The 10981-nt window shown below is 64.6% G+C and overlaps 2 protein-coding genes across 4 annotated transcripts; both read left to right on the top strand.

Moving 5' to 3' along the window:
* Window positions 1–258: 258 nt before the first annotated feature.
* ISLR2 (immunoglobulin superfamily containing leucine rich repeat 2) lies at window positions 259–4154 on the top strand. Its single transcript, XM_035335880.1, has 2 exons — window positions 259–692; window positions 1086–4154. Exon 2 carries the CDS (start codon window positions 1092–1094, stop codon window positions 3183–3185), a length of 2094 nt encoding a protein of 697 aa, XP_035191771.1. The 5' UTR covers window positions 259–692; window positions 1086–1091; the 3' UTR covers window positions 3186–4154.
* Window positions 4155–6022: 1868 nt separating this feature from the next.
* ISLR (immunoglobulin superfamily containing leucine rich repeat) lies at window positions 6023–9732 on the top strand. 3 transcript variants are annotated; one of them, XM_035335882.1, is made up of 2 exons: window positions 6023–6149; window positions 7303–9732. In XM_035335882.1, the coding sequence occupies exon 2, from the start codon at window positions 7311–7313 to the stop codon at window positions 8577–8579; it is 1269 nt and encodes a 422-aa protein (XP_035191773.1). In that variant the 5' UTR covers window positions 6023–6149; window positions 7303–7310; the 3' UTR covers window positions 8580–9732. The 3 variants fall into 3 exon arrangements, with proteins under 3 accessions (XP_035191773.1, XP_035191772.1, XP_035191774.1); XM_035335881.1 differs by lacking the exon at window positions 6023–6149 and adding an exon at window positions 6167–6301; XM_035335883.1 differs by lacking the exon at window positions 6023–6149 and adding an exon at window positions 6392–7067.
* Window positions 9733–10981: the final 1249 nt, after the last annotated feature.

Raw genomic sequence — 10981 nt, forward strand, 5'->3', positions numbered from 1 at the left:
GGGGCTGCCAGGCTGGGAGGATCCCCCCCGGCCCCCCAGCACCGGAGCCCGTGCAGAAGCGGTCCCCGAAGGGCCGAGACACCCCCGTACCGTGCTTTATCCCTACGGGGGGGGGGGGACCCCGACGGCAAAGTGGGGAGCCGGGGGTGCGGGTCCGCATCCCGGCTGCCTCCGTGTGCGGGGGGCGGGAGGGGGCTCGGCTCGCTGCTCGGCGCGGAGGGCGTTTCTGCGCGTTTCTTTGCAGGATTTTCGGGGGGCGCCGCTCGCCGCCCCCGGGGAAGGGGCTCTGGGGGCTGGCGAGGCGGCGGTGGGTGGGTGGTGGGATGGGAAAGGGGTGGCGAGGAGGGAGGGGGCGGCCGTGCGGAGGGGGAGGCTGGCAGAAATGCTAATTCCTCCCTCCTCTCTCGGCTCCGCAGCCCCAGTGCCCGCCCGGCCCCGCTCCGGTGCGCAGCTCAAGCCCGGTGAGGTGCGGGGGTGCGGGCGGCGTGTGTCCCACCCCCCCCCCCCCAAAAAAAAAAAAAATCCCCCCATCCCCGTCCCGTAAGCCACCCCCCCAAAAAATCTCCGCCGCGCCCCTCACCGCCGCCTCTGGGCGCCTCCGTGCCACGGGGCCGGGGCTGGGGAGGAGGATGCTGAGGAGCGGCAGCCGAGGGGAGAAGCGCTGCGCCTTGCTCACCGGCACTTAGGAGCGGGTAAGGTGCGGGGTCTGCGGCGGGGGGGGGACGGGGAGAAGCCGGCGGGGGTCTGGGGGGTGGAGGGGGACGCGGGGAGGAGGGAGGATTGGGAGGGGGAAAAGTACGGGGAGAGGGAGAAGGGAGGGAGAAAAGTGAAGAGGAGGAGGGTGGGGGAAAGAGAGAAAAAATAGAAAGGAATAACAGAAAAAGCAGAAATTACAAAAAATAAAATAAAATAAAAAGAGAGGGGGAAGGAAACGAGGTTTGCAGGAGGAGGGAGCAGAAAGCCGGGAGGAGAAGGAGCGAAGGGGGAGGCTGCGGGGGGGCGGGCACAGACAATGGGGCAGGGGCCGGGGCGGTGGCGGCGGGGAGCGGGGTGGGCGCCCACCGAGCCCCTGTGTCCCTCGGCAGGGCGAGATGGCCCCAGCGCTGTGGCTGGTGGCCCTGCTGGGCATGGCCCGGGCGTGCCCGGAGCCCTGCGCCTGTGTGGATAAGTACGCCCACCAGTTCGCCGACTGCGCCTACAAGGAGCTGCAGGTGGTGCCCACCGGGCTGCCCTCCAACGTGACCACCCTCAGCCTGTCGGCCAACAAGATCAGCTCGCTGCAGCGGCGCTCCTTTGTGGAGGTGACCCAGGTGACATCCCTGTGGTTGGCGCACAACGAGATCCGCGCCATCGAGCCCGGCACCTTCGCCATCCTGGTGCAGCTGAAAAACCTCGACATCAGCCACAATCAGATCGTGGACTTCCCCTGGCAGGACCTCTACAACCTCAGCGCCCTCCAGCTGCTCAAAATGAACAATAACCACATGGCCGTGGTGCCCCGGGGGGCTTTCCACACCCTCAAGGACCTCCGCTCCCTGCGCATCAACAACAACAAGTTCAGCGCCCTCGCCGAGGGCATCTTCGACTCGCTCAGCTCCCTCTCCCACCTGCAGATCTACAACAACCCCTTCGACTGCTCCTGCAGGCTCCAGTGGCTGAAGAAGTGGATGGACAGCACGCTCATCTCCATCCCGGAGAAGGACTCCATCACTTGCAACCTCCCAGAGCAGCTCCGAGGGGTGCCTGTGGGGAAGATCCCGGACGTGCAGTGCACCCCGCCATCCGTGCAGCTCACCTATTACCCCAACCTAGACACCACGGAGCTCTTCGATGGCTTCACCTTGACGCTGCACTGTGCCGTGACGGGCACCCCACCACCCGCAGTGAGCTGGAAGATCCGCACCTCCAGCCAGACACTGGAGCTCAGCGGGAACCCAAAGGAGAGCGCGGGGAAGGACCTCCCCAGGCAGGACCCTGAGCGATTCTTGGTCTTCAAGAACGGCACGTTGGTAATCCCTCACCTGAGCAAGCGAGAAGAAGGCACCTACACCTGCCTGGCCAGCAATGAGATGGGGAGCAACCAGACCTCGGTTAACGTGGCCGTGGCTGGTGCCCAGAAGTACCCGCTGCTGCCCGGGAGGGACACAGCAGGGGGCAAAGCACAGCCGGGTGACAAGAAGCCAGGGGCCAAGGGAGCAAAGAACAGTGTGCTTACACCAGACGAGAGGAGCAAACCCCTCAGCCCCACCCGGCAGAGCCAACCATCCTCGGCAGCTGGGACAGAGCCCACAGGAGACGGGCAAGTCCCTTTCCAGCATCCTCCCTTTGAGAAGAAGTGTGGCTCCACACAGACCAGCAGGTACATTTCCAACCATGCCTTCAACCAGAGTGGTGACTTCAAGCAGCACACCTTCGACCTGGGCGTCATCGCCTTGGACGTGTCGGAGCGTGACGCCCGGGTACAGCTGACACCCACCTACCTGCAGCCTGAGAAGGTCCACCTCAGGATTCTCTACCTGTGCCAGGAGAGCAGCCAGGGCCACGCCTTGGTGCAGTGGTCCAAGATTGAGGAAGGGGTGAACTCGTACTGGTTCCAGGGCTTGAACCCCGGCACCAATTACTCTGTGTGCCTCACCTACCTGGGCGAGGACTGCCAAGTCCAAGTGGTCTTCACCACCAAGAAGGAGATCCCCTCACTCATCATCATCGTGGTTGTGAGCATCTTCTTGCTGGTGCTGGCCACCCTGCCACTGATGGGGGCCACCTGGTGTCACCTGCTCTCCAAGTACCACGGGAAGACCTACAAGCTGATCATGAAAGCCCAGAACCCGGACCAGATGGAGAAGCACATGGCCGCCGACTTCGACCCCCGCGCCTCCTACCTGGAGTCTGAGAAGAACTACAACCCCAGCGAGGTGGGTGAAGGCGACGCGGAGGAGGAGGATGAAGAAGAGGACGATGACGACGAAGGAGGCAGGCGGAGGAGGAGGAGAGAGGCCGAAGGGGCCGTGGAGCTGGAGCGGGAGGAGAGCGTGGCTGCCAGCTCCATGGCGGAGTCGCAATCCAAAGCCAACGGCGAGGAGTTTGAGGTGCGCTCTGAGTACAGCGACAAGCTGCCGCTGGGCGCTGAGGCCGTCACCATCTCCCAGGAGATCAATGGGAATTACCGGCAGCGCCCCCGCTGAGCTCCCCCGGTACCCCCCTCCCGAGTCCCCTTCGTCCCCAGCATCCCCCTCCCCAACCCCTCCCGGCCCCGCTGCTTCTCCTCCGAGGAAGGAGCGAGGAGAGAGGGGAAAACCCTGGGTGCTGGTGGCGTGTCCTTCCTCCTCCTCTTCCTCCCCCGCCGGGTAGTGGCTCCCTGGGGCAGGGGCTCGGTGCCGGGGGCTCCGGCCGCGGGCAGGATGCTGCTCCCCCGATTTCGTTTGGCTGCAGCTCGGCGCTCCCTGCCGCCGCAGCGCAACGATTCCCCGGCACCCTCCCGCCTCTGCCTCCCTCCCTCCCCTTATTTTGAGTCCCCTCGAAGGAAAAGAACGAAAAACAGAGCGAGAAAAAAAAAAAAAAAAAAAAAAAAAAAGCTGAAAGCAAACGCCCGATAGCCCCCAAAACCGTTCCGCGGAGAGGAGCGGCTCCGCCGTGCGTTGGCTCGGCCCCGGCGGGTCCCCGCCACTCTGCACCCCTCCCCCAGGTCCCCCCCGTCCCCTCCGGTCCCCCCCCAGAGCCCCCTGGAGCCCTCCTGTACCCCCCGGTTTCCTCCCGCTTCCTTCCGGGGGCTCCCCGGTTCCGACCCCGCCGCACGCCCGGGGCGGCTCCGTTCAGCACCCGGCGGCTCCGGACAGCTCCGAGCCCCCCCCCCCGCCCCGGGCACGGGACTGCGGGGACACTCCCGCACCCCCCCCCCAGACGCCCCCCGGCCCCCCCTCCCCGGTGCCCCTCGATGTGTGTTGGGTAGAGTAGCGTTGTAGCAAGTGTCTGTGCCGTAGGCGCGCCCGTGCTGCCGGCGGGGGGCCGCTCGTGGGGTCTGCCCCCCCCTTCCCGGGGGGCGAGGGGCCGCTGCCGCCCCCCCCGGGGAGCCCCCGGGGCTGGCGAGATCCTCGGGTGCCTTTCTGCGCCCTTCTGTCTGTGAAAGAGTCAATAAAAGGGATTGAAAGTGGAAACGCGTCCGTGCTTGGTCAGGAGGTGGGGGGCTGCAGCCGGGACCCCCCCAGTGCCCCCCACTCTGCCAAGGGGAGCCGGGGAGGGGTGAAAATGTATCTGCACGAACAGATTCCTGCATGCACGTAGCTACAATTCACAGGCACCCTGTGTGCAGATCCACCCGCTATACATACATAAATATACACACAGCCTCGCCACGTACGCTCCTTTATCCGTCCGTGCCGCGCACCCCCACCACTAGCCTGACCCCCACACGCACGCCGGCTGTAGTCCGTCTGTGCACACCATATAAACGTACCCAGATGCATCATGTGCACAAAAATATTACAAACCTCTCCCTACGCACACAAGACATCGAAATGCAAAGACAACGTTTCCGCACGGCGTGTGCACGCATTTACACGCATCCTGCATATAAATAGGTAGCAAAACCACGCAGGACGCTCTCCTGTTATTTTTACAAGCATTATATATTTCGGCACACACACCGCACATGCTCAACAAATGTGCAAATCCATAGATGCCCACGGAGCCCGTGTTTCCCCCCCCGCACACAGCGGAAGGCACAGCACCGGGTAGAGGAGCGCAGCCCGGCGCCCAGCGCTCCCGGATTTATGGGGGGCTCTCGCCCCACGGGTGATTTAAACCCACGCTTACAGGGCGAAGATTTAAGGCCGCCTTTGATTGCTTTTCTTATCTGGAGCTCCGCTTGCAGCCAGCCTCGGCCGTACGAAAAAGACCAGGGAGATGAACATGGAGGGGGGGGAATAGGGGGGCGACCCCATAACCCCGCAGCCCCTATGCTGGCGGAGCGCCCACCCATCCAGCACCATTCGCAGCCCATCCCGCCGCCCCCAGCCTCTCCTTTCTCCATCCTCCGGAGCACGGCTTTCTATTTCAGGTCCTGGCTCCGCATCTTTCTCCTACTGCACGGGGAGGGAGCGGGGAGAAGGCGGACAAAGCGAGGAGGGGGGCGGGCGGAGGGGAGCCCCCCCGAATCCCCCAAATCCTGCCGGCTCGAGGCTCCGCCGCGGCAGCCCAGGTGTTCGCTGCAGCTTTGAAAAACACGTGCGAAAACACTTCCCCCCCCCTCACCGCAGACAAATCCCCTTCTGCGGATACACTTTAATTGAGTTTCGTGCCCAGGAACACGCAAGGAATAAAAAAGAACAATCATTGCTGCCTCCCTTTAATTAGAGGGTAATAGATGTCCCCGCCCGGCGTGTCTGCAGGGGATCCGGCGGTGATGAGCACCTCCCGGTGCCGGATTGCTCCCCCCCTCCCTCCCCGCTCTTTTTCGGGAGGGCGCTAATTAGCGCCAGGTGCCCACGGGCACAATTAGGGCGCGGGGAGGGGGCTCAGCTTCTCCCCCCCCCCAAGTCCCGGGGTCGTTTCTGCAGGCTGGTGCTGGGCAGAAAGGGTTAAGGGGGCACAGCAGGGCGGCTTGTCACCTCCTAAAGCATTAACCCTTCTGCTGCCGGCCCTGTGTGGAGCGGGACGTGCCCACGGGTGACCGCGACCAGGCGCTCTCCTCGCCCCATCGTCGCAGCCCACGGGGGCGGACGGATAGGGGACACTGATAGCACTGCGCCGTTGGCCCCACAGCAGTAGGATGAGGGGATCTCGTATCCCACAGCACAACAAAAGGGGAGAAGAGCCGGGAGCAGCCGCCCCGAGCCTCCCTGTGTTCATCCCGAAGTCTTTTTGGGGCAGGGGCGGAGGGAAAAGTCCCGGGACGCCCCCAACCCCCTCATATCTTGCACCCCATTCCCTCTAATTTTTAACCCCGGGGGGGGATGCTCTGCACCCTCAGCCCTCTGGGGCCGGGGGCTGCGGGACAGCCCCCCCGGCATGGGGCAGAGGGGGACGGACACGGGCCCTGGCTGCGGGGGGGAGGAGGGGCCGGCTGGTTGCGTTTTTTTTATATATTTTTTTTTCCTTTTTTTTTTCTTTATTTTTCCCTGCGATCCTCGGGAAGGCGAGAGCTGGAGCGGGTCGGTGCCATGGAAAACAAAAGGGCCCGGGGGAGCGGGAGGGGGAGGAGAAGCCGGGGGGGCGGGGGGGGCGAGGGAGCCGCAGCCGCCAGCACCGGAGCCGCAGCGGGAGAGCGAGGGGCGACCCCGTCCCCGGGAAGCCCACGGGGCCGGTGATGGGGCCAGGGGGGTTTGGGAGACCGGGGGCGCTCGGTGGAACCGGGGAGGCACGGGGGGGGGGGGCGTTGTGCACGGCTCTGGTATGCGCCAGCCCCGTAGCATCGGGTGTAGGGGAGGGACGTGTGGGGGTGTCGGGAGCGCCCCAGAAGGATCCAGGATCCGGCCCCAACCCCCGGACGCTTCCAACCCCCCCGCTGCAGTCACCCCAGCCCGGTTTTTGCAAGTCGTCCCCCCCCCCTCCCCGCTGTTGCGCAGGGTTTTGGTGCCGCCAGCCCCTTTCCCCTCCCGCTGGAAGTGCCAGGGCTGGGGAAACAAAGGGGGTCCCGCTGCCAGCTCCCCGCAGAGCCGGGCTTTAACCTCTCCCGAGGGGGGGCCCAGCCCGCACGCAGCCCCCGGGAGTTAGTGAGCGAGGAGTTAGCTCTGCCCTTGGCAGCCGAAAGCGTTGTAAAACCTTCCAGCAGCTCAGGACCCTGCTCTCTGAGAAGCAGCAGTCGGGAAGCTGTTTTTCTTTTCTCCGTGGAAAAAAAACGTGGAGGCCGGGGGCTGGTTTGAGGGCTGAACGCGGGCCGAGAAGCCTGAAAGTTTGGTGCTTTGGGGGGAAAAGGGCTGAGGCTGGGGGGAAAAAGGGCTGAAGTGCTCCGGAGAGGGAGAGATGGAGTGAACTCTGAACCCGGAGCTTGTACGTCGCGTCCAAGCCCAGGAGGGATGCAGGATTCCCAGAATGAGGAAGCGGTGTCCCGGGGCGGGGGGGGCCTTTTGGTAAGGAGCTGGTGCTGGGAGGAAGCGTTTTGGGATCCCGGAGGCAGCCGAAAGCTCTCGGCACGGCCGTGCCTTGCTCGGATTCGGGAATATTTTACCAATTCCTCGCTACCGCACCGGCCGAGCCGCCGCGGGGCTGTTTCCTGTTAGCGCTTGGCGAGGAGCAGCAGAGCCCCAGCCCGGCTGGCCCCAGCGAGCCAGGCCCCCCCTTCACGCCCCCTGTCTCTGTCCCCAGGAGGAAGGATGAGGCCGCTGCTGTGCTGCCTGGGCATCGCTGCGCTGCTGGGGCGCAGCCTGGCCTGCCCCAGCGCCTGCTCCTGCTCCACCAAGAAGAACGGGCGGCTGCTGGCTGAGTGCGCCTACAAGGAGCTGCTGGAGGTGCCCCGGGGGCTGTCCCCCAACGTCTCCATCCTCACCCTGTCGGCCAACAGGATCGGCTGGCTGTGGCGGGGTGCCTTCGCCGAGGTCCCCGAGGTGCAGTCGCTGTGGCTGGGCTACAACCAGATCGGCGCCGTGGAGCCGGGGGCTTTCGCGCTCCTGGCGCAGCTGAAGAACCTGGACCTGAGCCACAACAAGATTACGGATTTCCCCTGGCAGGACCTCCGCAACCTCAGCAGCTTGCAGATCCTGAAGATGAACAACAACCGGCTGGCCGGGCTGCCCCGGGATGCCTTCCACGCCCTGAAGGACCTGCGCTCGCTGTGGCTGAACGACAACCAGCTCACCACGCTGGCCGAGGGCACCTTCGACAAGCTGCCCTCCCTGTCCCAGCTGCAGATCTTCAACAACCCCTTCAACTGCTCCTGCAAGGTCTTCTGGCTGAAGAGGTGGACCGAGAGCACCTCCGTCTCCATCACCAAGGGGGGAGCTACGCTGTGCGTGGCTCCGGGCAGGCTGAAGGGCAGGGCGGTGACGGACATCCCCGAGCACCACTGCGTCGCCCCGTCCGTGCAGCTCACCTACCTCTCCAACCTGGACAACTCCGTCACGTACGACGGCCTCACCCTGACGCTGCACTGCAGCGTGGCGGGCAGCCCCCCGCCGGAGATCCGCTGGAAGATCCAGACCTCCAGCCGCGGCGTCGAGATCAACGGGCCCACCGTGGCACGGGACGGGAACGCTTCCCTCTCCGGGCGCGCCAAGCAGAGCCAGGAGCGCTTCCTGGTCTTCAAGAACGGCACCATGGCCATCCCCAGGTTCAGCAAGGAGGATGAAGGCATCTACACCTGCCTCGCCGTCAACGACGTGGGCACGCGGGAGGTCTCGGTCAACGTGGCTTTGGCCGGGTCGGAGAATCCGGCTGAAGACCTGCTGCAGGATGACCCCCAGGCCAGCCACCTCGGGGGCCAGAGCTGCTACAAGGGCGACGAAATGGATCCGTCCGGGGCCGGGGAAAAGCTGGTGATCGTTTACCACGTGCCGAGGGAGTCCAAGAGCAAGGCTGGAGGAGCCGTGCCCCGGGTCCAGCTGGGGACCCTCCTGCTGGCTTTGGGCATCGCGCTGAGCTGGTAAAGGGGGAGAAGGAAACGGTGCCCGGGGGGCTCCCCCCTCTTTCTGTATCATTTATCTTCACGTAGTGCCACGCGTTTGCTGAGCTTCTGGGAACTGCGGGCGGATGGGAGTCCAAGGGGGCCTGGAGCCAAGCCCAGGGCTGGCAGCACATCCCGTCCCCGATGGGGGCTTGAGAGCTTCAAATGGGCTCGGGTGAAAAGTGCGATGGGGCAGCCTAGCACCATGCTGCCGCTTTCCAGGCACCCATGTCTGCCACCAGCTCCCCTCCGAGACCAAAACGGGGATGCAGGGGTGAAGCCCACCCCCTGTGGGGCAACACCCCCAGCCTCAGAGCCCCCACCACCAGCCCTCCTCCACCCACAGCCCCCGGGGTGGGCAGGGGGCACAAAGGCCACGTCCCCACCGTCCGGGTGCTGGCTGTCAGCCAGGAGCACCCTTCCTACCACCAGCCTCCCTGGAGCACCGGGGGCTGTATGGCCAGGCTGAGCAAGCAGGGAGCCCTGGTAGAGGGTCCCTGGGCCACGGGGCACGTGGCTTTAGGGACAGAAGTAGTGAGGTGCTCCTGAGCAGGATAAATATGGTAGGAGAGGTGTGGGGCACGTTGTGCCAGGTCAAGGGTGTGAATCAGGCCGTCTGGGGAGAAGCATTTCCATCCACTGCCTTCACCCCTGCGGGAAACTGGCTGGGGAAGGGAGCACCCGAGGTGCCTGTGCCCTCCTTGCTTCGCAGGATCAGGCCCTGCCCCCTCCGTGCCTCCCCCAGATGGGACGCAGATGCTCTCCCCCCTCCCTTTCACCGCTGAAGCCCCCGGTTCAAACCGCCCGGCTGGGCTGGACCCACCGGGCTGCGCTGCTCCGGCTCCAAGGCTTCGAAAGCAGGGGGGAAACCGAGACCAAAGAGACCCAAATGAAAAAGAAAACTCCCCTGAAAGTGCTCTAGCAGCCCCGTTGGGACGTACACACCATGCCCACCAGCCCAGGGTGCCGGGGACCCGCTGAGCACCTCCCTCTCCCCACCCCACGGCGCGGCTGTCCTTCCTCGTGCCTTCTGCTTAGCACTCGCCTGCGGGAGCTGTGCAGCTTCCCGCAGCCCTATAACCAAAGCTGTGTGGCCAGCCGAGTACCAAGCACAATAAATACCTTTTATAAGCCAACCCGTGCCTGCTGCCTCTGCGCCCACCCTGCCCCGTGGCCCTGGGAGGGAGAAGGGGTTCACGGGGTGCCCCAAATCGCCCGCCGGGGCAGGGAGGGGAAGGAAGGACACCGAGCAGCTGAAAAGCAGCTCTGCCGGAGCCCGAGGCCTCTGCGCAGGCTCTGCAGCCCCGGATTTGGGTTGTTTGATGGCGGCTGGAACAGGGAGCACGGCCCGGGAGCAGCCCCTGGCCGCGGGCTTTTGATGCTAACGAGCAGCCACAGATTTTTCCCATTACAGACAATAAAATAAAAAAAAAAAAAATAGCAGTGCTGCTCCAGCCCCAGCGCTGGGAGGACGAGGTCTCGGCAGGGAGTTTCGGTTTCATTTCATAGGACTCAGCATCTCCAGTCGGGCCCTCTCCACGTCCCCGAGGTGGCCAAGGGATGGAGGCCACCAAACGGTGCCAGCCTGGGGTGCCACCAGCCCTCCCTGCTCCCCTGCAGGCCCGTGGCCACGTGCCACCGCTGTCCCTCATGTTTACGAAGGCAAATTTCACTTCTTGCAGCCAGCCCAGCCCAGCTCCCTGCCCCACCTCGCAGGGGCTCAGGCAGGTGGCATTTAGAGGGGATGGTGGCCCTGGGGACACGTGGGGACACAGCCAGACCCCAGCGCCCACGGCTGTACCGAGGCTGCGTGCGAGGCTGGGAGCTCAGGGAGGCCAGAAACCACCACGAAGAGCTCAGCTCACCCCCAGGGCACCCCGGTTATGCCAAAGGAGGGAAAAGAAAACAAACAAAGGAGAACGAAGCCACCTCCTGTCATCTCTCACCTCCGTCCCTGCCAAGACAGCTCCGGGGAGCTGCAGGCTGTGTAAACACACGCAGAAACCCTGCTCCACCCCTGGCCTGGAGCTGCAGAAGCTTTCAGGGATTTAAAAGCCTTCCTCAAAGCCCTGGCAGCCCGGAGGCTGCTGCAGGGATGCACATCTCCTGGCCACGCCGTCCCTGTCCCCATGTCCCCTTGGCTGTGCCGCAGGGGCCGGCAGCTGTTTTGAGGAGCCTCTTGCTCCGGTTTGGGCTTTCCTAAGACGGAGGGGCACAGAGATCTGGTCCTGCTGACCCCCCCAAAACCTACCATGGAGCCTCAGCTCCGTGCAACCCCAGCCAACACAGCAGGGACAGCCCTGGTGGCCCTCCTGGCCACGTGTCCCCAGCCGTGCCCTCCCCTCACCCTTGGGAAGGACCCAGAGAGCCAGCAGACGGCGAGCG

This window comes from Oxyura jamaicensis, chromosome 10 (assembly GCF_011077185.1).
Source record: "Oxyura jamaicensis isolate SHBP4307 breed ruddy duck chromosome 10, BPBGC_Ojam_1.0, whole genome shotgun sequence".
Classification (NCBI taxonomy): domain Eukaryota; kingdom Metazoa; phylum Chordata; class Aves; order Anseriformes; family Anatidae; genus Oxyura; species Oxyura jamaicensis.

What these genes read in the sequence shown, in the direction of transcription:
- ISLR2 (XM_035335880.1), top strand. Translation starts at nt 1,092, where the DNA reads ATGGCCCCAGCGCTGTGGCTGGTGGCCCTGCTGGGCATGGCCCGGGCG.
- ISLR (XM_035335882.1), top strand. Translation starts at nt 7,311, where the DNA reads ATGAGGCCGCTGCTGTGCTGCCTGGGCATCGCTGCGCTGCTGGGGCGC.